Consider the following 27,339-nt stretch of genomic DNA (forward strand, 5'->3'; position numbering starts at 1 on the left):
CGTCTAGCTTATCATTCGCAGGCAGACACAACGCGCGCATGGACATGGATGGGCTCTTGGAACATTACGCGGGACGATAGACACGTTGAAGTATCGTAAAAGAGCAGTAGCAGGCTAATTTACGTCACGACTGCCTGTCCAGCTAGTATATTACAATCAATATGTAACCGACATAGTTACTTCGAACAGTTTTACTTATCTGCTGTCTTTTTCGGAGTCAGATTTTGTCTTGACAAAACAGCCAGTCGCAGATTTCAGAAAAGCACGGTCATCTGACTGACTCTTCTAGACTACAAAGATATAAGCTACTGACAACTAATTGGGATATATGAAAGTGAAGAAGGATATCCTAAGTCTACATATACACGTTTTTAATCTATCAGGAGAGAAGATGATTCCGCCAGCCAACATGCAGGACGAGAGTTTTGGGAATGAAAACGAGCGGGACCAGAACGACATACCTCAGTCACCGGCAATAAGCATCGGTCAGGAAACGAAGGTATTCAGGTTTACCTCACTTTTCATAGATGAACCTTAAGACATTGCTATTCAAATGTGCAAATATGGTGATGGAGATTCACTCCTTTCTTTAAATAGTAATATGCGATATAACCTCAATTCTAAATCTAAAAAACTTAAACATGTATATTAAATTAACCTGTCAGTCTGCACTGTTAAAGTTTTGGGATGTTAGACTTAAAGAAAACAGCAATAGTCTTTTAACTTTTCATAGATTCAAACACGGATATTCTTATGTTTTATTGCCTGTTGCACATTCTGCAATTGGTTTGGTATATTCTTTGACATTTAATAGTCAGTTGTAGGCCTAGTTGCATTTAAATAACGAATTATTTGTGCCACCTTTCTTAATAATAAATAGCCAAATACAAATACATAAAAAAAAGATGGTATAGTAGATGATTGTGGTAAGTTTACAGATGTGTTTGTCACTACATGATACAAATGTCTGTGACTACCAATATGTTCAGTCACTAAAGTGCTTTAAACGGGGGAACAGTAATACATTTGATGTATGGAGCTCTGTCCATGCTGCTGGTTGTGGGGTTAAAAGGAGTGTTCAGGGTTGCCTTGGGCATTTTGTCTCTTTCAGTGGTCCATTTATCTAGGTCAGCCCTAGTCTAAAGTACTACAATTACAAGTAAAATATCGGTCAGGTCACCATGGTCATACATTATGTTTTCAGATGACTACTTTCTCTTCCTCCCTCAAAGCCTCTCTGCGTAAGCAGGAGAGTTCAGATACGCCTCACAGCTCTCATAAATGACAAATCCACCAAACTTGATAGAAACCACTTCAGATTTTCCATCTACTTTCTTCTGGCAGACAGTCAGGCCCAGTTACACCAGAAATGGCATGTGAAATGTATTTCCTTTCATTGAAGTGTTGAACATTTCTCATGTGCACACCTCAGTGCTCTTAGTCAAAGCTCTGTGGGAGGTGAGAGGGCTTGTGACAGGTAGTTCAAACCAGTAGTCTGCAGTAGATGTTGGATGCAGGCAGATTTATGGACCTTCTTTCAGTCCTCAGAGAAAAGATCACTCAGCCGTGACTGAGATATGTTTTATAATTATTTTCTTTTCTTTTTATCGGCAAAGGCCCATAAATAACAGTAATTATGTTGATCTAATAGCCTAATAGATAATTAAAAGAAGTTTGGTCTCAACCTTCTGATTAAGAATGTTTTACAGAGAAAAGTGGCATTCTAAACCTCTTTAATATAAAATATCACCCTAAGGTGTTCTAGGAAACAAGCTTTTAGTGTGCATCTTCTGGACACCCATTAGCCTCACTCTGTGCTATAAGGGGACAATTGATCAACTTGAATGGTGAACTTCAATGAAGCTTTAGCTCCTAAAAAAGGACTGAAAAGGGCACACTGTAACAACAGATTTTAACATCAGTGTTGACTAGGAACTAGGTTTATTCTTGTATTATGTTCATGTCTAAATTAAGCTTGTTTAAATATAGTATATATCCAACATATACATGTATTGTATATAAGCCATGCACATCTGATTTAGCCGTATGTTTTCACCTTATGTACTGTGTAGCAGGGGCTTTGTTGTTTGTGTATACATACAGCCTTGAGGAAGGCAGCAGTTCCTCCTACTTCACTGCTTAGATGAAGTATGTATTTAGTGTATTTAGTGCCCTCACACACATATAATCTGCCCTTGATGCATGTAACATTTCAATTTATCAGTAGATACTGTAAACACTTATTGAGTCACCATGAAAAGAAATGCAATTGTAGCTTATTCAATGGCAGTATTTTCCCCATCACAAAATGCTCTTTTACAACTGCAGCTCCCTGTGGTGAAGCCTTTTTTAAAGCCTCTCTTTTAAAAAGTCAGTCTCACATTTCCATAGTGTGTGTGCGTGTGTGTTGGGATGGGTGGGTGGAAGGGTGCCTGATTGATTGTTTCCAGATTGACCAGTGTGATCGATAGGTCCCATCACATGCACGCACACACACACAAACACACACACACACACATGCATGCAATGGTGAAGCTATAAAGGATCTGCCTTTTTGACCATCCCATTTTTTGCTCCCTATTTCAGACCCATTTTCCTCATCTGTAATGGTTCATAATGGTCGTGAATCCCCCCAGTCTGACTATTACTCACCGTAATTCATAAATAAATGTTCTTCAATTGGTTGCCGTGAGCCCTAAACAGACAGAAGCCATAAAATGATAATATACCGTTGTTCCGTTTAGTCAGGAGTATGATAGATAGCTGGATTTTCTTTTAGTCGAGAAAAAGTCATTTTTGGGAGGAGTTGTAGAAGCTGTTCCCTGCAGAGGGATTACACATTATGTTTTATGACTAATGAGGCTGATTGAGGTTGAGGTGTTGAATTGCTACTCAGCGTGGTGCAGACAGCGCCTGGACATCTTCCACCCGGAGGAAACTACAGAACCTATTACCTTTCCACGTAGGGGGATTGTCAGGGATGCACAGTGGAACACAGCAGACAGCCTTTAACTGGGGTCATTTACCTGGCCCCCAACAGGCCCTAGAAATAGCCTAGACTTGTCGCTTGGAATTTAAAGGAATGAGAGGAACATCTGCATCGCTGTCTTTCTAAATCTGATGTTGAACCTGCATGGAGAGCCAATGAGTAAAGACATTATTTCCTGGTAAAGGGTTGTTGTTGATTAGTTTGAAAACACAGTAGATTGAGGGTGTACTACAGCATCCATGGTGCCAGTTAAGTCAGTTGATACCTCAAAGCTAAATTACCCATTTTATCACAACTTGCAGTAAAGTATAGTATACTCCTAGGTCCAAGTGAATCAACTCCCTCCCTCCCTTTCTCCCTCCCTTTCTCCCTCCCTTTCTCCCTCCCTTTCTCCCTCCCTTTCTCCCTCCCTTTCTCCCTCCCTTTCTCCCTCCCTTTCTCCCTCCCTTTCTCCCTCCCTTTCTCCCTCCCTTTCTCCCTCCCTCCCTCCCTCCCTCCCTCCCTCCCTCCCTCCCTCCCTCCCTCCCTCCCTCCCTCCCTCCCTCCCTCCCTCCCTCCCTCCCTCCCTCCCTCCCCATTGTCTGTCCTGTCCTGCTTTGCCTTTTCTCCCTGTCTCCCACTGTCCTTCTCCCACTCTTACCTCCCTCTCTCTCAGTTACAGAGAATGAAGCGCTCCCTGTCCTTCAAGACCAAGACCATGCGCAGTAAAAGTGCAGACAACTTCTTCCAGAGGAACAGTGACAACAAGCTCCAGACTGAGCTGCTCTCCGACGCCAGCAGCAGTACGGGCCACCTATCGGGCTGTGGGGTGGTCTCCCTTTCAGCCCCCCCGCTCGCTACCAACCTGTCCATCCCACCTGTGCCCCCCCCCATCCCCTCGGCCCCGCCACCCACCTCGGTCCGCACGCCGTTGCGTAACGGCCTCCAGGTGGACGCGGCGGGACACAGCTTCATGGAGCACATCTTCAAGAAGCCCACCTTCTGTGACGTCTGCAATCACATGATCGTAGGTAATGGAAATCCTCTCAGCAACTTTCTCATTTTCCCTTTCATGTATTTTCCTGTGTGGCATACATAAAAAGACAACCCCTAGGTCATCTCCAGAGATGATGTCCTGGGATCACTCCCAGCTCTGTTCACCTCATCACTCTCATCCCTTGTTGTTCAATGACGGGTTAGAACCGTCAGACTCGCAGTCTCCCTCCCTGTATCCTCCCAGTCCCTACAGGTCCAGAGTAACAGCAATCTTGACATATCTAACTACCTAACACCTAGACCCGAGCCTGACCAAGTTGTTAGCTTCACTGTGAAGCAGGTCGGGGGGCCTGCGAGCGTCCGTCTATCATTCTGAGCCCTCGCCTCCAGTCCCCCAAACAAATGCTCCACTTCTCCTGACCAGCTACTATGGCCAGCCCCCTTGTCAGGCAGCAGTAGGGTGGCATCATAGGGAGATTATGTAACTCTCTCCTGGCAGAATTGGAACCTGGGTCGTCCGTTCCATCTGCTCTGCTGCAGCTTCTCTGCTGGCTGAAGAGACAGGACTGTGAATAATTAAATAAGCAAGGAAACCAGGTAAGTAGGTGGGTAGGTACATTATAAGGGAGCGAGAGAGGTACGGAGGTGGGTAGGCAAGTTAGACAGGAGGGAGAGAGTTAGGTAGGTAGGTAGGTAGGTAAGTTCGAAGGGAGGTATGTAACTAAGAAGGGAGGGAAAGACGTAGGTAGTTGGGTAGGTTGGAAGGGAGGTGTTTGTGTGCCTTAAAGTATTTGAGAGATTGAGAGTCCCACATTTGATTGATTGGAAGGTATTTTGTTAACTAAAATAGCTTTGGTGAAACACTTCAGATTGAATCATGTAAGATTTTGTGTTTTTATGTAAGCCCTCACATGTGTCTTTAGTGGTATGCCAGTGGGTCTTTGACTGCAGCGCTAGTTAGTCTGGTGTGGGAAGGCCCTAGTGCCAGGAGGCCTCATGAAGAGGGGTGCTGTGCTTCTCTCCATCCGTCCAGCAGTAATGAGAGTCTGTGTGATGGTCAGGACCTAGACCCCTGCTGGACCACTCGACACATGAGAGAGATAGCCAGAAGAGAGGGGAAATGGGTTTCTGTGCCAGTATGTACATGACATGTATGTGTGTGTGTATGTGTGTGTGCGTGTATGAGTGTATATGTGTGTGTGTGTGTTTGGGTGTATATGTGTGTGTGTGTGTGGGTGTATATGTGTGTCGGAAGAGAAGATATCAATTTCTTTAATGAGCCTCGGAGTAGAGAGACATTTGGCTGGGGTGCTCTCCAGATGTCTCTGTCGAACTCTGAGTCATGGAGGAGAACAGCAGCACACAGGAGCAGACACACAACAGCTGCTGACACTCAGAAATCACAGACACGTCTGACACAACAGCCTACAGAAGACTCCAAGACCAAGTCAGGAGCAGGGAGGGTACAGCTCAGTGGTTAGAGCATTTGCCTGCTGATCAAGAGGTTGCAGGTTGAAAACAAAAGTGCTAAATTGATTTGTAGTATGTTAAAGGTACAGCACGTTCTTGACACTACTACGAGTAATATATTTCGCATTCCTGCAGGCTTGAAACAGACAATGTACAGTCTTTGATTGCGAAGAAAATACGTTTTGACCAAGGATGTTTTCCCTGAAAGTCTTAATTGACTTAAGAGCCTGCCGTTCCACAAATGTCACCTTGGAAACAAAACGGAGGCGCATGCTGCAGATTCGGAGCAGTACATAAAAAATCTTCTGATCGAGGCCAGGTTGATACTCTGTTGTTGATTACAGCCCCAGAAAAAAATTACTCAATACCGACATGTCTATCTTTCCCTCTGTAGTGAATTTGAAATGTATCTCAGGGTGACAGAGGGTGGAAAGTCATTTACTGAGTTGAAAAGAGGTTATTTATACTGGTCTGAAAGTCTTACAGAACAACTAAACATGAAGAATGTTCTCAAAGTATGTCTTTACGTAGGAGAGTGTGTTTTTGTGTGTAGGTGTCCATGTGTTGGGGCAGCCTACATATATTTGTGCAGCATAGAAAGTATATACAATATATGGAGATATTATTCAATCAGAATGTTCAAAGCCACGACCATTTAAGAGCCCATAAGTCTAAAAATGATTGTGACAGGAAACCTTGACCTTATAAAGCAGAACATGTAAATGCCTATGCCATGCCACATACTTAACAGGAACAGCAGTAACTTACCAATGCCTTTTTACCAATCAATTTAATCTTCCTTCGGAGACTTAGATCCCTCATCTAAAGGAAGAGATGAAAGTCAGTTGCTGATGTAATTGGTTTCGTAATGATCCAGATGTTGGAGAAGCGATTACAGGCTGACTGACAGATACGGTCCCTGACTGACAGATCACCGCATGTGCAGACTTAGTAGCAGTTCTGATCCTCAGTCCTGCAGTGTAGCAGTGTCATGTCCCAGACAGCTGAGGTCATAGGTCACAATGGTAAGTCATCATTACTTGCCAAATAGGACATAGATGTGCACAACACATCTATGTGAATTTAAGAGAGTATTTGAAGAAAGAGTATGCAGACAACGAGTCTACTAATAACAAATTACTCTCAAACCCATTTGAGGCATACACTGTAAGTCAATATCACATTTCTGCTCAGCCATGTTGGTGTTATCTGTGTTAACACTAAGACAGTTTTCCAACAGATGGTTTATCTATAATGACGTGTTTGTATGTTAGCAGAGGTGCCATACAAATATGCTGTTGTTCCCAGTACCAAGTATCATTAAAAGGAAGTGAGTGGGTGTTTTTTCCCCCTGCAGTGTAAAATAAAAAGTATTATCCAATTTGCAGAGAAAACTAATTAAAGTTCCTTGATAAACCCCAGTTAGCAGCTCAGGTCAGTGTTGAGAAGGGATGAAGAGGAGTGGAAGGAGAGGGGGAGTAACCTTGGCCCTGATAAAGGTCATTTACACAGGAAATTAGATAATACAGACAGGAAACGGCGCTCAGTGGATCAATACGTCTCATTGTAGGTAGAGAGTGTTTTGGTGTGCATGTGTTTGTGAAAGAGAGATGAGGGGAAATCATTTTGCAAACAAAATGAGGAGGTGGGGAAGTTGTCAAAAAGAGCAAGAAAGGAAAAAGGAGAAAAAATGTGTGAAATGGGGAGAACGTAAGAGAGATCATGTGCGCAGAGAGAATGAGGGAGGGTTTGGCAGTTGTCCAAACTATTACTGCAGTGTAAAAGAAAAATTAGCAGTTAAGATTGCCAGGCCAATAGAGAGAATGCCGCAAAGAGGGGTTTAAGTGCCATCATCATCATCCTTTTCCCTGCTGTTAATAGGTCCGGGCAAGTTCTCCTCCATCTCGACCAGCGCCTCTCCACCCCATATCATGTCCCTCTGAAAGGGCAGAGAGGCATTTTCAGATGGTGGAGTCTGGATGAATGGGTCTATGGTTCGTCCTTCCAGCAGCAGTCATTTAAACCAAATTACTGCACCCCTTACCCAGGTTCACATCGCTCCTCCGCCTCACTGCTCCAAGGCTGTGGGCCATTTGGACCCTCTCACTACAGCATTTATTGAAGTCTTACATTTACATTTAGTCATTTAGCAGACGCGCTTATCCAGAGCGACTTACAGTAAGTACAGGGACATTCCCCCAAGGCAAGTAGGGTGAAGTGCCTTGCCCAAGGACACAACGTCATTTGTCTCAACCGGGAATCGAACTGGCAACCTTCAGATTACTAGCCCGATTCCCCACCGCTCAGCCACCTGACTCCCTAGTCCAAGTCTTCTAGCTTGTTGCCTTCAGAATAATGAAGTAGTGTTTGGCTGAGTTTTAGTTTGAAACTGAAAGAAAAGGCTGTCTAGCTAGTCAAGCTGAAACATTTACTTTTGCATTTATTCATTCAGCAGTAGCTTTCATCCAAAGCAACGCACAAACAGTGAATATGGGATGTACAGCAGATGACCAGGAACCAGAAGTGCACAGTTCTAGTAATATTTCACTGGTTAGTGCCAAGAAACGGTCTGTATTTAATACCAGGCACAGAAACCTGTCTGTCAGATGACAGATGGATAAGGTCTATCTCATCTGTACACTTTCTTGTGCAACTTTTGTTATTGCTGTTAGTGTATCTTTGCAGCTGTCTTTCTCTGTGTCACTATCAACCGCTCCTGTTGTTTGTTAATGAGATGTGTTAAAGCAGTATGGGTCACAACAGAAAGTTATGAGGTCCAGGTTTGCCCTCCGTGGTTTCAGTTCCTCACCACACCACTATGAAGGCAATCAGTACCTCGGTCACAAGGCTGTAATTACTCTGCGTAGTCACACAACACTGAAAGAGCAACAGTTACTTTCTCCTGTCTACAAAGGAACTGGGTGTCTGCTCAGAGTCATCTTCTGTATCAGTATCACACCCTCACCCCTCACCAAGAGCCTGACCCCTTCCCTGGTCTTGATTCCTCTCTTCATAAGAACATGATGACATGCCCCCCCCCCCTACATGGCCTCATTGGTAAACAAACACAACAACCTGATGGCCTTTTCAGACAGGGCTTGCCTGTTGAACACTCCATGTGTGTGCCTATGCACATGACCGCCTGGGGCCTAAAGAGACACGTGCTCATTGATTATTCAATAAAGGCCCGGGAGCAGATGTAGATTCCCTTCACAATAATAAGAAATGAGAGCAGAGCTAACTGGTGATATTCATTCCGGCAGAACCGAAGCATGCAGAATCAGCTGACCATGCCATTGCTGTTTTTCACACTGCCACAACTTGGTTAAGGTATCCAGTTTCAACTTGGATGGAGTAATACAAATAATACTGTTAGTAATACATTAGTCTTAGAGTTAGCGCTTTTCTAAATAGCTCTAAAATCATTTAATAAGGACATGTATACATCGGACAAGTAAACTAGGTAGTTAAAAGCTCAAAGAATCATGGAAGTTGAGGGAAGGAGAGAGAAGGAAAGAGGTTAAACGGGTGAATGTCAGCTTGAAAAGGTGGGTTTGGGCTTGTTTGAATGAAGGCAGGGTGTCAAATGTGGCTGGGGACAGCGTTCCAGAGGAAGGGTGCAGCAATTGAGAAGGCCCTATCACCCCAGGTTAGGAACTTGGTCCTGGTGGTTATAAGTGTGGTTGCATCCGCAGATCTGCGGCATGAGTAGGGGTGTGGTGGAGGAGGTCGGAGAGGTAGGGAGGGGTCAGTTTATTTATGATTTTGTAGGTGGTAAGTAGTATTTTTAAGTGGGTCCTGTATTTAAAGTAGAGGATTCATGGTAAATGTCATGAACCGACTGCACTGATCTACCATCTTCAATCCCAAGATGTGAATGAACTGTACGTTTGATTGACCCAAGAGGGACATTGACCTTGACCAGTGTGGTCCCGAGGGAAAATGGTGGAAAATAAATCTGAATACGGGCCAGGAAAATTGTTGCTCCCTCTCATTCTTTCTCTTCCTCCTTTCTATACTCTTCACTAATCAACTCTCCTCTCCCTTCATTAGGATCTGGCAGGCAGTCAGAAAGATGGTGCCGAGCATCTGTTATCACCTCCCCCTCTACCCCTCTCCCCCGCATCCCTCCATCACCTCATCTCCCCCATCCCTCCCCTAGCCTCGCCACTCACCTGCCTTCCCTACCCAAAACAAGACGTGCCCTCTCCGTGCTCACAAACACAGTGTTGCATGACTTCCACATGCAATTAAACCTGATTCATTTTCATTGACTCTAACATCTGTGACTCATATATGGATGTGTGAGATGTACACAGAGCTGCTACTCAAGGGGATTCTGTCTGAATACAAAGAAAGAAAAGAAAGAAAGAACAAATGAAAGAAAAAAGAAAGAAAGTTTGAGTCCAATCTACGCCCAATCTACGTTTTTTGGGGGGCTGTTTAAAAAAAAGAACAGCAGGATGGTTGAGGACACTGAAGGCCTCTCTGAGGCAGAAAGGTCACATTGGTTCCTTCCTGTTTATGATTATTCTGTATGAGACACAAAGGGATTGTGGATCATCCTGCTCTCCTGAGAGGTCAAGGAGAAGGATAGCCTTGGGAGAGACTGCCAGCTGTGTGAGGGGGGCTGTAATGACTGAATAATGATTAGTACGAAAGTGTTCCTTTTACCTTTCTTCCACATCTCTCCCGGTGGGTTAAGCTGTGTGTCTGAACTGAAATGTTTGACATTTGAAAGTGAACAAGAATAGATATATTCAGTGTCTACGTCTCTTTCCTGGAGTAGTTAAACTAAATCAACTGACGTCTTGTGTTTCTGTGTGTGCGCACACCCGTGTGTGTGTGTGCCTGTGTTCTCTCTGACAGGTACCACAGCCAAGCACGTGGTGTTTCTGGCAGGGAACACGGCAAAGCACGGCCTCCGCTGCAAGGCCTGCAAGATGAGCATCCACCACAAGTGTGAGAACGGCGTGGGACTCCAGCGCTGCATGGGAAAACTGGTGAGACCAACGCTGACCGTCATTATCCTCTCCCATCCATCATCATTAGGATCAATATGATCGATTTCATTCACTATATCAGCTGCTTGCCCCTTAGGCATCAGTGCTATTTGAACTACTACACAGTGGCAGATGTCCTCATTAGGCTCACTTAGGCTCATCGTTTGGACACTACAGATACAAAGGAAATGATCCTTAAGGCACACGCGAAAACACACTCACGCACACACATACACACGTATGATCTGGCAAGTCGTCGTTCCCATCTCCCGTTGCGCTGGCAGGTCGGATGCTTTAATCAGGGTCAATATTGAGTTCACAAAGAGGCTTAGGATGACCACACACAGACATATCAAAGTTATTAGATTCTGTGTATGCTCTTTGAAAAGGTGCCTGTGCAGTTGATTGAACAATGATTACACCAGAATGCCGTGGCTTTGTTTGCAGTACCAGCCGCACTGCCTTTGATGTGAGTGATAACAGTGGTATACAACGCAGACAGATACATGGCAGGTCTCATTTTAGCCCGGCACAAGTTCTCCTCTCCACCTCTCCTCTCCACCTCTCCTCTTCCACCGCTCCCTTTTTACCTCTCCTCTTCTCCTATTTTCTACCTCACCTCATATCGACCTCTCCTTTACCTCTCCTCCTGTTTCCCGTCTCCCTCTCTTTCCTTTCACCTCTCTTCTCTACCTCTTCTCCTTTACTTCTTCTTTCCACTCCTCCCCTCCTCCCTCCTTCCTCCTTCCTCCTCCCTCCTTCCACCTCTCCCTCCTCCCCTCTCCCTCCTCCCACCTCCCCTCCTCCCTCCTCCCTCTCCCCTCCTCCCTCCTCCCTCCTCCCTCCTCCCTCCTCCCTCCTCCCTTCCTACCTACTCCCTCCTCCCCTCCTCCCTCCTCCCTCTTCCCCTCCTCCCTCCTCCCTCCTCCCTCCTCCCCTACTCCCCTCCTCCCTCCTCCCCTCTTCCCCTCTTCCCCTCTCCCTCCTCCCTCCTCCCTCCTCCCTCCTCCCTCCTCCCTCCTCCCTCCTCCCTCCTTCCTCCTCCCTCCTCCCTACTCCCTCCTCCCCTCTCCCTCCTCCCTCCTCCCCTCTCCCTCCTCCCCTCCTCCCTCCTCCCTTTCCCCTCCTCCCTCCTCCCTCCTCCCTCTCCCTCCTCCCTCCTCCCCTCTCCCTCCCCCCTCCTCCCTCCTCCCTCTTCCCCTCCTCCCCTCTCCCCTCTCCCCTCTCCCCTCTCCCCTCTCCCCTCTTCCCTCCTCCCTCCTCCCTCCTCCCTCCTCCCTCCTCCCTCCTCCCTCTCCCTCCTCCCTCCTCCCTCCTCCCTCCTCCCTCTCCCTCCTCCCTCCTCCCTCCTCCCCTCTCCCTCCCCCCTCCTCCCTCCTCCCCTCCTCCCTCCTCCCTCCTACCTCTTCCCTCCTCCCCTCCTCCCTCCTCCCTCCTCCCTCTCCCTCCTCCCTCCTCCCCTCTCCCTCCCCCCTCCTCCCTCCTCCCCTCCTCCCTCTCCCCTCCTCCCCTCTCCCTCCCCCCTCCTCCCTCCTCCCTGTGTTACTCAGTGATTATGAGGATTAGGAGCAATGTATCACCTCTCCCTCTCAAGAGTGTGAACTGGGGGGTGGAATATTAATGAAGCCATGCAGACCTGTGATTTGAGTTGTTTCAGAGGTGGGCGGGGTGTGTTCGTGGATGGTGGTGGTTGCCGGTGGTGCCAAGATTCATCCGTCATTATTTGCCTCCCACACTCCGTCTAACCACACATCCCACACGGAAAATAGAGAAAAAGAGTGGGGGTTTGGGGAGGAGTGGGTGGGTGGACTGCATGTATGAATCAATGAAACAGGTGTGACAGGTGTCCCTGGGAATGACAGGGACTGGCCAGGGGTACATTGTGTGATAGCTGGCACTACTTCTGAGACAACAGGAATAGCTGGGAACAGTGGCGATGTTAGACTCTTTTTAGGGGGCTCAAGCACACCTAAATGTAATCTCAGCACCCCTAAAAATAAAATATAATACAAAATTACAATGACATTCTCATTGGGGGCTGAGCCCCCCGAAAGGTCTGACCCTAAAATCGCCCCTGGCTGGGAATCTTGTTAAATACAAAAGCTGTACGTGAGGTTAGAAAAAAAACTGAATGGGAATGTTTGGAAAAGACAGGAAGGGGAAGGAGCTGGTTCTTGTTCAGCCCATCCATGAGAAGAACATCATTTTCTTTCTCTTTATAACAGGGGGTTTAGAGAGGAGCTGTGCAGAGATTGGATCAGCTTTCAGGAATGGAAAATTAGGTTGAGGGGTGACGCTTAAAAAGAGAATTATTCCCTGTAGATTAGGACTAAATTAGAGTGCCTCTAAATTTAGATGGCTGTATTTCTTGAATCCTGCTTATTTCTCTTGGCGACAGGATTTGGTCAAAGACAAAAAAGCTGACTCTCTGGCATTATGAAATGAGCTGCGACTTGGAGCAACATGATTTAGAGATGCGAGATTCACAACTCTTTGAGAACATAAGAGTTCTACATGGAACTCTGTAACCTTGGAGGAATCCTCTAGAAAACAGTTGAAAGTTTAATTAAAAAGTTTAATCTACTGTAGAACCATAAGGTTCCATACACAGTATAACCTCTTTCAGCTTTGTTAGATGCTGTTTGGAACCCTAAATTGTTCTCAATGTTTGCCAATGGATCTATATAGAGCTTTACAGACCTCAAAAAAGGGTTCCGTATGGAACAGTTATTCAGAGGGGACAATTCTTTGTTTTCATAACTTGATGTCAATGCAGAAATCATTCAGATACTGTTTATTATAGTTATTTTCAAGTTACAAACATAATACCAGACAAACTGCAGAACACTAAGCACCACTGCCATCACTCATACTGACTTAAACCTCCGTCTTGTTGTAAAAACCAATCCCAGTGGCTGAACCAGCCATCACGGTTGCACAACAAACGTGTCTCTCCTAACCTTTCCCGTAATGAGCTCTCCTCTGAAGGTCTGAAATCGCAGGACTTGAGGGGTGCTTATTGAGCTCAAGGGTTTCTTAATTTAGCTTCTCATCATGAGTCGTGGCAATTGGAGAATTAATCAAAGCAGATTAGTGATGCAGATTGCACCAACCCTTTCATTGATTACTGCAAATGTAAACAAACTTGGCAAAGACTGAACAGCTCCTGTGTGTTTGTACAGTATATGATGAGACAGCTGTACTCATTGCAAATCTCATGAATCCAAACCTAGAAACAACTAACACAAATATAACAGCCAGGATACTGTACAGCATGGAGAATATAAAACACCCTTTTTTACATAAAATCATTGTTGAAGTAAATGCAGCCAAGAAAATTATGAATATGACACTCACTCCGAGTGTTTGTTTATGTAGTGATCTTGCATGTCAAGTTCATTCATCAGCTCTCGCCTGGTTTATATACTGTTTACAGTGTATGATGTCAAGGGCTTTTCTTCCAGTGGTCTTGTCTCTTAATAGAATCAAAAGAAAGTGAGCGGAGAGATGGGTTCTGAATCATGTTTAGGATTTAAGTTTGTTTTTAACTGTAGGCCAAACAGGGAAAACACATGACACGACACATCACAGTTAGACAAACTGTAATCACAAACATCTGGATGCCTTGTGCTCATACAACCTTAATGGACACTATGTAACTGTACAGATAGTATACAGATAGTTTACAGCCATTCCCTTTAAAGCCCATCTAGTTGGTTGATCCAAATCAATTTACTTCAACACACACAATACACACGCACACACAGACATTACACAACTTCACAACTTCAACAACTAAGTTCCTGAAGGATTCATCTACTCCTGATCTTACAGCAACACTCTTCATTGCTGACGCATCCTTACACAGTCCAGATATCACGGAACACTGCTGTGCTTGTTTCATGTCACTTTCCAGGTTGTTCAAGAAACCAGTATTATCTCTTGTACGTGGCACCAGTGTAGAAAAATAATGTTGAGTCTACCATGGCCATTTGTTCAACCAAACCCTGTTGCAGTGTCGGCTTGCAGGATGTAGTTCCATACAGACACCCAGGCCACTACTGTTGTCCATGTGTGGAAATGAGTAGAGAGAGAAACAAGGTCATGTAGGGATGTTAATGTGGTGTTTGTGGGAGTGTGTATTGATCTTTCAGTCTGTGTAACTCCTCTCACCCCCCCTTTTCCCATCTCTGTCTCTCTCTGTTCCCCCTCTCTCTCCCTCTTTCTTTTTCACCACCCCTACTATTTCTCTCTGTCTGTCTATTTCTATCTTTGCCGCTTTCTCTCGCTATCTTTGCCTCTTTCTCTCTCTCTTTCTCTCTCTGCCTCTCCCTTACTCTTTCTCTCCCTCTCTGCTCCTCCCTCTCTCTCTCCACCCCTCTCCCTCTGTTCCCTCCGCAGCCTAAGGGTTTTCGTCGCTACTACAGCTCCCCACTGCTCATCCAGGAACAGTTTGGCTGCATTAAGGAAGTCATGCCCATTGGTAAGGACTTTTCTCTCTGCTGTCTCCCTCACACATTATCATTCCTACTTATTATAGCTCCACAGCATTTCTAGAATGATTAACAAAATGGTAGACTACCAAGTGTACAGTATTGTATGATTTTAATATTTAAATCAAAGACACATAACATAAATGCATAGATTGTAAAATGATGCTTCAATTACAAATATTCGATAACCATTAGGATAAACAAAGGTTTTTTTGCAACCATTTTAAACTGTTACTGCGTAAGAGCATCATGGTTTGACATGATGAATGGATTATTTAAATGTTTATTTTCCATGATGCCATGTGCCTGCAGCTTGTGGCAGTAAGGTGGACCCAGTGTACGAAGCTCTGAGGTTTGGGACATCTCTGGCACAGAAGAACAAGAGACCCAGCGGATCCGAATCACCCCACGGAAACTCTGTAAGGACCAACGATCAGTCACTTCTCTTGGGTGAACTATCCCTTTAACTGGTCTTAATCTCCCCTTCAAGATTGTTTTTGATCACATGGACAAGCAGTGATCAAGCAGGCTTGGTTTTGGGTTAGAGCAACCCTTTTCAATACAGTGGCCATGTTTGATTGGTCTTGTCCTGTGTGAAGTTGTTGGGTTGGGATTAGGGTCGGGTTAAGACTCGTGACTGTTATGCTGGAAAGATGGTCACTCAGTCTGTGTCCCTGCCCCCTCCTCCAGACCCAGCTAGAGAGCATTTCACCCCAGACAGGACACCCCGTCCTGGGTGGTCTGAACACGACCAAGAAAGGCAGTCTCAGTCTGCTCAGGGAGATGTTGAGGGGACAGAAACACACTGCCATCCTGGCCCTGAGATATACTGCTCAGAGTCTTGCTCTTTAGATGGGATTGATGGGCTCCGAGAACGTAAACACCTCAGCCCCCCTCACTTGCTTATCAGACTCCATCACATAGAAACTGGATCTGAGGCTTGAATCAGTCCTTCCCTCAACAGGACACCTCAGAGAACAACTGCCAAGAGCAGTGAGGAGTGCTATACTGCAGGCTTGCACTATACACAGGGACAATGTGACCACAGCAAGGTTTCCAATAATGGTTACTAACTGCTGTTACTACACTGTGAATGTTTGGCTGCAAGTAAAACACATGTGCTAAAGACATTCTAAATGCTTGAACTGCGTAAACCATACAGTACATGTTAATGAAATAAGCTTAATGGAACCGCGCTCTATTTTTTCATCAATAGACACATGGTATGCTATGTTATGGTATGTTATGGTGTGTTTAATGATCCGTTTATTTATGCTTTGTGTGTGTGTGTGTGTGTGTGTAGACATGTGACTTGGCCCAGGTACCAGAGGAGGCCACAGCACACAGTAGCCGGCACAAACTCACCAGGAAACACAGCGACGATGGTGAGGAGAGTGTGTGTGTCGGGACACAATGCAGTGTGGTTCATCCAATCATGCAGCACACAGAGAGATTGTATCGGTGCACACTGAGACATACGCTGTATTGACATCTCTCTGGTTCAAAGTGTTCTGATGACAGAACTGTGTTCTGTAGGGAACACTCTCTGTTTGTGTTGGCTTCGTTTTCCAGGATCTTCACTATCGTGTCTGTCAGAAACATTCTCTTGAGGTTTTCCTTCCATAGATGAGGAATATATATCAAAGAGAACCAGACCCAGAAGGAAGAGAGATATCAAACCCATATGGTGCTCTACTTCTCATATGCAGCCTGTGTGCACTGGTCTCTCTCCCATATGGAGACACCCCAAGGACTGACAGGGTTTAGTCAAATCTGTTGTTGTATTGATTATCAGTGTTGTTTTTAAATGTTTCAGTTGTGTTTAAAGGATAAATGTTTCTTTTTTGTTGCAGTCTTCTCAGATGTGGAGAACGGCACAGAACATTACCATCTACCAGAGAGGAGACCAGAGGACTCCCCGGTGAGAAGCTCAACACTCATTACATGAACCATATTCAAGAAAGGAAATGTATTCACAATGTACAGTAAATCATCAATTCACTATTACTATTCAATGTACTGTTAACACGCAGCGACCACCTCTATAAACACTTCTTTAACTATTCACGCCACTGAAAAGCTAGCTCTACAATGGTGCGGGTGGGTGGTATTTATACTGAGGAGTGAGTTTTAACCAATTGATCGGTTACACTTCACTCACAAAGTGCAAATATACTGCAGAGTGGGTTTAGGGACTAAGCCAGTGAATGAGAGGTTGATTCCATGATATACAACTCCTTCTTTGTGAGACAGCCTGGTGTTTTCATTTGCTTGCAAGGTTGGCAGAGCAGAACACAGAAGCATAAATAAAGATTCCTTTGATTCTGACACTGCTTCATGACAACACAAATGACCTGGGTGACGAGACTCCTCGTCTGTAGACAGCCCCTTTGTCTTGAGCATGCTCTTTTATGACCCTGAGAAACGCAATGAGCACACCGCAGCCAAATAAAACACTGGTATAAATACTGCCAACTGACAAATCATCTCGACTTCTGATATGGAAATGGAAAACGCTGACTCTGAGTTTGTTAAGTTTGTCAGCTCAGTCTGGTCCGCATCAGCAGTCTACACACTTCGTGGACAACTTTACTCTTAACTCTTTGGTGCATCCAAAACTTCTTGGTGTGAAGTTTTCAGGAGTTTGTTTACACCAGTGTCAGAACAGACTGTAGATAAAGATTTCAGGGATGGGGCAGGTGAAGGGTTGTTTTGGAGTGAGAGCCTGTAAGTATTCTCTTTACTGTACTGGCTAGCTGACCAATCTACTCTGCAATCCTGAGGACTGATCCTCAACCACATTCTAGTGTGTTCATCAGCAGGCTACACTTAGCCTGACTCCATCCCTGCTGAATTTCCCATGAGTTAGAGGGAAAGGCCTGGTCTCTCTGCCTCTGCCCTTGTCTCTATCTCTCCCTCTAGTCCTGACTTGGTCTCTCTCTCCCTCAGACTCTTCCTCTGGTCATGCCCTGGTCTCTCTTGCTCCCTCTGGCCATGCCCTGGTCACTTTGCTTCTTTTCATTCCACTCCCTAAGCCACAGGCACACACGGATAGCACCAGGTTCTGACCCCAGTGGTGTTTATATATCCAGCTCTGCTCTGTGCAATATTTAGTTCCTACGTGCTGCTCTGACTCTCTGTACATAATTCATGGCCACGTCTTGGTGGAAATTGGCCAAGTATTGCAAACTCAATATCAGCACATAAGTGTGAAATAATGAATATTTCAAAGCAAAATTCCGGACAGAAACAAGTTTGAGCCTCTCTCTTTGCGCAGCCAGTGTGGTTTACTCTAGTAGTGTGAAGAACTTAAAAATGTTCATTATTGGCCATCTTATTTACATGTATTTATAAATAGTCCTACTTGTTTATCCTTAATGTCAACTTCGGAAAATAACACAAGCACATAAAAAAGTGCAAATAACAAAGATACACAAACAAATGTAAGGGTATACTGTAAACACATGCACACAGATATGAACACAAAAACACACACACTAATCTCTGGCTTCCATCTCCTGAGGTCAGCTATATCTGAGACATTTCAAGTGTGTTCGCAGGCAGTCTTATCTTCCTGGGCCAAGCGCTGCTGGAGGGGGGCTGTTTGTCTGCCTAAAGCCAGACAGACAGGCAAGCCAAACAGGCAGGCAGGCATGTAGACAGAGAAGCCGCAAACAGGCAACAAACCAGACGGGCAGGCAACTAAACAGACAGATATACAAACAGACAGACAGAGAAACAGGCAGAAAGACAGACAGACTGTGAAATGGACTCAGGGTAATGAACAGAAGAATAAGCCATACGCTCCACAGGGGGCTCACATGCAGCCTGAAGAGGCGGCTTCTCTCAGAAGGAGAGCTACAAATACACACAGAGACACACATAGAAACAGACATAGACACAAACACACACAGACAGAAACACTCAGACACACCAATCACACACAGACTGCCTCTTCAGTCTTTAAAATTCGTAATTGTCTCAGCCAACACCTCTTCTAAAATGTCCAGATGTCTTCTGTAATGAAAAAAGCTATTAATATATATATTTTTTTCATCCATTGTAAAGCTTGCAGCTCTTCAAATAATTTCTAGAATATTTCTGAAAAGCTTTGCTTTAGATATCCACCATACAAGAACAAACACACTCTCTATTTCTCTCTCTTTCTCTCTTTTACTCTCTTACCCATTTGCTCTCTATCTGTCAAACACATGGATTAAAGTGGATGCCCTTGTAGAGCTATTATCCTGCTGTAATAGATAATGGATAGTCTATAGTCGGTTGTGAGTGTGTGTGTGGATGACTCTCACCCTGGGCCACAAGAACAGTTAGCCTTGTGCTTCCATCAGACAAAGCAGCCCCTATCCCACCTGTTAGAGGAATAGAGGCCATCTTGTATAGTGGCTACTCAGGACACTCTCCGTAGCATCTACTGTAACGTCAATGAAACAGACTTAAGGATTTATTTATTTAGGTTTTCATCCATCTAGGTTTCTATCCAGACAATGGACTGCTGGATATTTGATTGTAAATAATACCAGGATAACGTCACGATAATTACTGTATAGTTAAATTGATGTTGTTACTGTAAAAATTACTGTATAATGTACTATATAAAATGAACTAAGAGTTTACTTTAGTATTAACACTAGGAATGTTGCGATCCTTCATCTACCGTCTCTTTAACCTCTGTACTGCGATGAATGTATTGTAGTAACTGTTCGCTTGTGTGTGTGCGTGCATGCGTGTGTGTGTTTGCTACAGGAGCGTAGGCATCTGAGAAAGGACGTCCTGCAACTCAACACTTATGTGGCCTTGTACACATTCACTCCACAGGAGAGTCAGGACCTGGAGATGAGGTCAGTGGCAATCAGTACACGCACACACATCATGACACACACACACACTCACTCTCTCACACACGTACAGTACACAAACATATGCATATTCAAACTGTAAACAGCACACACACATAAACATACATTCACAGTACTGTTCACACGCATACAGACAGTACATGCACATGCACATGTGTACTGTACACTAGTCAGGTGTTATAATAGACGGGTAAGAGTCAGTCAGACAGGGCACCAGACAGAGCTTAACGCTATAAGCTGCTGTCAAACACACAGCAAAAGAACAGTCTCACAATGCTGCAGTGTCTCTCCCCTTTTGGGGGGACTGCACCGGTCAAACAGTTCTATCTGCTGCAGCCTAAAAAGGCTGTATTTGACTTTTCTCTGTCGGCCCTGGACGGTGGGTAGGTTTTTAATGGCCATGGTCTGACTGTTTTCTGCTTGTTTCTCTGTAAACGTTTAGTGATAGCAGCAATCACCTCAGACTCTCCTTGAATACAGAACACACATTGTGTGTTTACCTGCAGCGATAAGCAGGCAGGCATAAGCTGAATGTTGCAGTCACTGGTGAATAGATATCCTGTCTTTGTCAGTGTCCTCTCTAATACCTACCTTTGTTATTCATGATAATCTGATTGTCTTCTGTTTATGTGTGTGTGTGTGCGTGTGTCTGTATAGTATATATGTGTGTGCGTGTGTGCGTGTGTGCGTGTGTGCGTGTGTGCATGCACCAATGTGGCAGAAATAGAAACTGTAAAGAATAGAAGAGAAAGAGACATTTCCATAAGCTTGGGGTGATTGATGCCAGTGATGTCACATCATGGATAGATGATGACCAGATAGACGTGGAGGGAGTAGGTTCACCTGTGTTCAGACCATTTTATAATCTTTCAAAGACTGACATCTTCCCCACTATCTGATGGTCCGTAGTCAGGACTTTTTTTTATTGGACTTGAAATCAGACTGAGAGAACAGAACATTTGTTTCCTGTCTGAACAGCCCTTGGGCCTAACTATCCATTTCATTCATCTTACTAACCCAGGCAGACTTTGGACCAGGACCAAGCAATGTCTCTGCTGTCAATCGCTTCATCTTCCTCTCTCCTTGTCTCTCGTCCACTTCCACTCTCCTCCTCCACTCTCCTCTTCTCCTCTCTTCTCCATTCTCCTTCCCCTACTTCTCCTTCATTTGCCTCTCACCTCCTCTTCTCTTCCTCTCTTCACCTCCTCTTCCAATATAATTCTCATCCTCCTCCCCATATTTCCTCCTCCCGTCTCCCCTCCCTGGTCCTCCTTTCTCCTCTTCCTCATCCTCCTTTTACTCCCCTTGATCTTTCTCCTTTATCTGCACACTGTCTTCAGTTCCCTTCACTTCATCTGATATTCATTGACAGTCACAGTAGGAGTCCAGTCATCAGACACCTCCTGGACAGTTACAGATGCATCTTTTAAAGCCTGTCTAAGAAAAGCCTTGTCTCAAGGTCTCACATTATGCCTGTAATAAATTATTAAACAGCCTAAAAGAAAGCAGTAAAGGAAAAAATAACAAAGAATAACTAGTTATAAAAGAGTGCTGTTATAAAAGAGTGCTGGATGTTTGAAGCTGGGAAATCAGGCTTGTAATTACATTCTGGTTGTAGTTCCGTTGTTCTCAGTTACACTCTTGTGGTAATGAATTCAGTTACACTCTTATGGTAATGAATTACGTACTACAGCAGTGGTAAATGAATTACCACTAGGATGGCTCACAATAGGCTCAACATCTTAAAAATGTTTGAAGAAATGCTCTTGCCTTGAACTTTTTTCATTACAATAACTCAGTATGTTCTGCATGTCAGGCTTTGTTTCTTACTTTAAAGGGCATTCAATATTTACATTTATATTTCTACTCTATGGCAAAGAAAGTTTAACAGTACCTTTCAGTTTAGCATTGCACTAATCATTTCCAATATATTTTCATTATGGCCTCATTTGCTGTAAGGAGACATTCGCTGTGTCTCCATGAGTCACGCAGAGTATTCCCAGCAACAGATTCCTAATTGGCTCACCAGAGGAATGACAGGAAACACACCAGCACCCGAACCACATGTCTGCCAGCCACTCACTGATTCACTGATTCACCGATTCTCATTGGTCTAAAATACCCTGAGGCTTTGAATGGATGCCAGTCATGACACATGAGATGAACTCGCTTGAGGATGCAAAGGTCCTTGGGTTTTCCCGTAACAAGTGTGGTCTGAACAGGAAAGGCCTGCAACCCTTAGCACAGCTTATTGGCTTAAGGTTTTTCTTGTTCTCTTCTGCTCTTGTCCTCTGCAGTCCTGGTGACAGGATCGTACTGGCAGATGACTCCAATGACGACTGGTGGAAGGTACGCTTGTCAGAGATTTACAGCAGTTGTGCAGTCATGCAATCAGCCATATGGTTGTGTCTTATCATCAAACAATCAATAATCAAGCCATCATCTGCCATTAATAGCATTATCAATACTTTTAGACCCCGTATTTGTTAGATCAGGCAGTATGCTTTAAAATGACCAGTTGTGGATGTAGCAGGTTGCCACGTTGGGTCTGCATTGAGGAAAACCAGGTGAGAGTTTTAGAGCGCTATATTGTAGGAGGAAGACAGCAGGCAGTGGGACTGAGACGGGCGACAGACAAATGTAGGAGGCTGGTGAGGCTCTGGGGGTGCTGGGGGGGTAGAGGGTGGCTAGGCTGAGCCAGGGTCTCTCTCTATCTCTAAACAGACTCATACATCTCCACAACCATTGATGTTGTCGCTGACAGATCAGGCGGAAATACAGCGGGGCCGGGGGGCCCCATCTGGGCTGCTTGGACACCAGAGCACGCCCGATGCTTATGTTTCAAAAGACAGGAAGCTGATTTAGCACGTACACCTCAGTCGTGCATTATATTTAGATAGGTACTACAAATGATAAAGGTGACTGCATTACGCAGCATCTGCTCGACCCTCTTCACCGCTAAGCTCGTTTGTTCTGTGGATGTGGTCATGGGAAATGGAAACGCAACTCATCACGGTGAATGTTGGGGTAAAAGCATCTGTTAAATGAATGATAATTTGAATAAATAATTGTAACGGGTAATTGGTTTCCTGTCTCATCTCTGCTCTACCAGGGCTTCATCGAGGACAGGGTCGGCTTCTTCCCAGCATCCTTTGCTCAGCAGGTTCGGGCGGGGGATCGAGTATTCCGGTGCACCCGGACCTTCATCGGCTGTAAGGAGCAGGGTCAGACCACCTTGAAGGAAGGACAGGTACCCAATAAGTTTTATTAACCTCAGACTGACTACACACACAACCATGAAGGTGATTTGCAGGAAATGTACTGCACATCCGTTAAGACCTGGACCCTCTCTTGTCGACCATGCCTCTACAGCAGTCAGACCCATACACGCTCCACCTCCTCTTCTTCTCATCGATTCCCGCTGGCCGCGCACATCTCCACAGACTTCCTCCCCAGAACATTCACATCAAAGACTTGACCTGAGCTGGCCAATCGAGAGTCCCTTCTACACAGTAACCACGGCATTCTAGATTTGGCATAGCAAATGGCTTTCCCAGCTCTGATCCGTCTGCCTCGGTCTCCCCCTCAATGCTATGTGGGTGTTTGTGCATTCTGGGTAGAGATTAGGCCAGTAACCCCAATAGAGATGAAGTCAAATACTTTGAAGTTCAGTCCATAACCTCAGACAAGCCTCTTTGTTGTATTCCAGTCACATTGAAGCTGTCCCTGAATACACATACACACACACACATACACACACACACACAAAGGTTACTCATGAGCATAATTGATATGATTCTGGATGGTCAGCGGCTAATTTGATTTAATGTGGATGGAAAAGATATTCTTAATCTTGACAGGCTCTTGTTTTATCTTGGTCCCCCAGATTTGTGTGAGCAGTGAGGATGAGCATGGTGGCTTCATCTGTGTAGCCAGTGGAAAGAAGAGAGGCTATGTCCCCTGTGATGTCCTGGAAAACATCTGAGAGAGAACCAAAGAGTGATGGAGAGGCAGAGAGAGAGAAAGAGGTGAAGAGAAAGAGAGAGATGGGTGGATGGCAGGAGAAAGAGAGAGGGACACAGTCCTGAGATTCACAGTATTGGTGACTCTGATAGTCAATAAGTTCAGATGCCAGACTTGATTGCACCTTCAGCTTCAAAATGGCCACCTGAATCCATGGAGGGAATCCACTGCTGAACTGTGACTGCCCTGCCGCTGCCCCTGGAAGGACCCAGCTCAGCCCAGGACTGCAGACCCTCCACATCCCCTTCTGTCCAAAAACACAGATCCTGAGACTCATAAGCTGCCAGTCGAGCTCATAAGGAGAGATAGTGGGTTTGATGAATAATGGGGCACGGTTAGATTTTTCAGTTGTCTTGTTTATTTGTTTTTGTCATATAAAGGACTGCTGTAGTTTCTTCAAGGATGTTGTTTGGCAGTTCCGGCGACAATAATATGCATGATTGGAGTTGTGTGTAAGTGCGTTGTTGCTGACAGAAAGCATAGGGAAATCTAGTTTTGTTTACCTGTTTTTCATCAAAGACATTCTATTTTGTGACTGGTATGGTTCTGCCTCCCTGTTTGACCTACACCCGTCAAATTTGCCTATACAGATTATTCCTTGAAATACACCACGTAACTCTACATAATTATTATTGCTGTTCATACAATCGAAATTCTTGACAGTAGCACTTGCTGTAAAAAACATTAGTAGCTTTTCTTAAATAAATGTTTTGTCTTACAATACCTCCCCACCAATATTTAGTGCAGCCTTCAGGGCAGTTACTGCCTGTTCTTCAATAGCATAAAGCTGTGATTAGTCCTCCTTTGTGGATCCAAAATCTCACGTTACTTTTGTGACGTCAGAAGGAAAACAACATAACAAGAGCACTGACGAGAGCTCTGATACTAAACTAGAGGATTTTCAATGGAGTTCGATAAAGATTTTATTTTCAAAGACATTTATTTTCCCTAGCTAAAAAAATATTGGTTAGTTAGTGATTTCCTCCTCAGAGAAATTTCTTCATGAATGATATTGAGGAAGATTATTCAAATCTTCATAGGCAACTTTAATAGCGGTGATATTGTCTGAAGTTTACAGTGAATACCAAAAGTATTTGTCTGTATTCTATCTGAACAATACTTTTCAGCCTGCATTTTATTTTACTTATTCATAAAGATCACAAAAGGCTGAGCAACCCTCACATGGATTGGAATATGTATTCCTTTTATTTCTCATGTTAATGATGTAAAATCTGTATTGTATTTCAACATCTTGAAAAGAGATATAGGAGTTGCCTACAGTATACACAAGGATGTTAGGATGATCTATGTGTATGTATAACTGCTACATTGGCAGTAACATGGTCAAACCTTTTTAGATTGCACAGTACGTTCAAACAATGATTATTAATACCAATAAGTTCAACTGTATTCTTCAAAGTGTATGAATATTTCTCATCATTTGAAATCAATGGAAGTATAAGGGATTGTGGCTTTAATTGAAGTGTAATTATTCTCTACACGTTTTCCTCTTTGTCCTGATCTGTTCTTTAAGATCATCCTGCAGAGGTCATTTTAAGTTTCCCGCTTGATCATTCTTTTAAACAAAATAGCAAAGGTATGTCAATTGATCTTTTTTTCCAAACATTACACTGCCCTGAAACTTGTACATACTGTATGCACTGGATTAAATATATTTATTATCAAAATACATTCATAGAATTAGATTCTAGACTGATGTGTATAGTTTGGATAACTTTCTAAAACCTCCAAACATAAAGTCAACTTCTCTCTTCATCCTCCCATCCTCTCCTAATCCTCTCTTTCTCATTTCTTACTCATCTCTCACTAGGATTACATCCCAGTTAGACAACATACTCTCACAAGAAATCCTTGGAGAAAGGATAGTCCCAGCGAATGACTATTATTTTTTTTGTCCTCAATCATACACAGTCAAAGAAGAAAGCCTTTGGGCCACAAAACCAGCTGTTCAGCAGGTAATATTTTATATTTGTTGTGCAGCAAATAATTGTCAGAGGCCTGATCACACTGCTCTTTCAAAACCCCATTCATGCTCATTAACTATCAGGTGCATTGGCTTTTGATTGGTTCAACGACTACAACTAATCATATATCCTCATTAAGCTGTTATGATGTATTGCTTATAGTTTGTTTATTAGCACAATGAGCAAGTGATAAAAACAACAGTATATTAAAAAACTGACATAGCAAGGATTGGGCATGAGAGGTAAGAAATCCCAACGGCTTATAGTAAACCTCCCCTCTAGGATTTTCAATTTAACCTAATACTATGGATATTTATTTCCTTAACATTATGAGATAACAAAGAAACACTGATAGTGATGGATCGGTTTAGCTGAAGAGATTTCTATTCCGAAGTGATGGTCCTCCGTATTTTATGGGATATTATTCAAGAGTTCTGTGATAATAAGGGAGATAAATATCCTTGTCTGGCTTGATATGAATGGCCAGCATAGTTCATCAAAATAAGTTGTAAAATACATTTGGTAAGCTATAGTTTTGAAATCCCAATGAAAACAGCTAGGTTGTTTTTCCTATGCAAGGATATAAGGCAGGAGTACAGTGTATTGACCACTGCGGCATAAACAAAGCATTTCTCTGGGTTCTCATTTAGTTTATGAGCCAGCTCTGACACCTGAAATATTTGTGTTAATGCTGAGATAGAAGTAGTACTGTTTATGTTAACTTAATAAAACATGGAATACAAAGGGGAATACATATGTGAGGATGCTGTTCATTGACTACAGCTCTGCATTCAACACCATCATCCCCTCCAGACTGGTCTCCAAGCTTGTGGACCTGGGACTAAGCACCTCCCTCTGCAAGTGGATCTTCCACTTCCTGACGGGGAGGCCACAGGTGGTGAGAATCGGTGACCGCACTTCATCTGTACTGATCACCAACACAGGCACCCCCCAGGGCTGTGTGCTCAGCCCTCTCCTGTTCTCCTTGTTCACCCACGACTGTGCGGCTACGCACAGCTCCAACCTCCTCGTTAAGTTTGCTGACGACACAACCATCGTGGGCCTCATCTCTGACAGTGACGAGTCAGCCTACATAGAGGAGGTTGACACCCTGACATCATGGTGTCAGGACAACAACCTCTCTCTTAACATCAGCAAGACCAAGGAGATGATTGTGGACTTTAGGAGGCGGCAGGAGGAGGAGCATGCACCCCTATTCATCAATGGATCGGAAGTGGAGAAGGTCAGCTGCTTCAAGTTCCTCGGGGTGAACATCAGCAATGACCTCACCTGGTCTGTTCACACGGACAAGGTGGTCAAAACGGCCCGTAAGCGCCTCTTCTTCCTGAGGAGACTGAAGAAGTTTGGTATGGACTCAGTCATCCTTACTAACTTTTACAGATGCACTATAGAAAGCATTCTGACTGGTTGTATCACAGTGTGGTATGGGAGCTGCACAGACCGGGACCGCAAGGCCCTACGAAGTGTGGTCCGTTCTGCTGAGTTCATCATCGGCAGGAAGCT

General features: G+C 44.3%; 1 protein-coding gene across 3 annotated transcripts; it reads left to right on the top strand.

Annotated features, from left to right (window-relative positions):
* On the top strand, positions 1 to 26,655 carry stac (SH3 and cysteine rich domain). Of its 3 annotated transcripts, XR_006955945.1 has the most exons (13): positions 1 to 499; positions 3,645 to 3,999; positions 10,304 to 10,437; positions 14,839 to 14,920; positions 15,243 to 15,349; positions 16,234 to 16,315; positions 16,784 to 16,851; positions 19,695 to 19,789; positions 22,105 to 22,156; positions 22,920 to 23,057; positions 23,694 to 25,427; positions 25,662 to 25,806; positions 26,629 to 26,655. XR_006955945.1 is itself a non-coding variant. In XM_047018405.1 (11 exons), the coding sequence occupies exons 1-11, from the start codon at positions 329 to 331 to the stop codon at positions 23,790 to 23,792; spliced, it is 1,383 nt and encodes a 460-aa protein (XP_046874361.1). In that variant the 5' UTR covers positions 1 to 328; the 3' UTR covers positions 23,793 to 26,600. The 3 variants fall into 3 exon arrangements, 1 of the variants encoding a protein (XP_046874361.1); XR_006955944.1 differs by having other exon boundaries at positions 23,694 to 25,806; XM_047018405.1 differs by lacking the exon at positions 26,629 to 26,655 and having other exon boundaries at positions 23,694 to 26,600.
* The last annotated feature ends 684 nt before the right edge of the window (positions 26,656 to 27,339 follow it).

The sequence above is a fragment of the Hypomesus transpacificus genome, chromosome 3 (genome assembly GCF_021917145.1).
Source record: "Hypomesus transpacificus isolate Combined female chromosome 3, fHypTra1, whole genome shotgun sequence".
Taxonomy (NCBI): Eukaryota; Metazoa; Chordata; class Actinopteri; order Osmeriformes; family Osmeridae; genus Hypomesus; species Hypomesus transpacificus.

Excerpts from the sequence above, each read along its gene's own strand:
- stac (XM_047018405.1), top strand. The coding sequence starts at position 329 with ATGAAAGTGAAGAAGGATATCCTAAGTCTACATATACACGTTTTTAAT. Across the intron at positions 16,316-16,783 it reads CAGGAAACACAGCGACGATG|TCTTCTCAGATGTGGAGAAC; the intron begins GTGAGGAGAGTG and ends TTTTTGTTGCAG. Across the intron at positions 22,157-22,919 it reads CCAATGACGACTGGTGGAAG|GGCTTCATCGAGGACAGGGT; the intron begins GTACGCTTGTCA and ends CTGCTCTACCAG.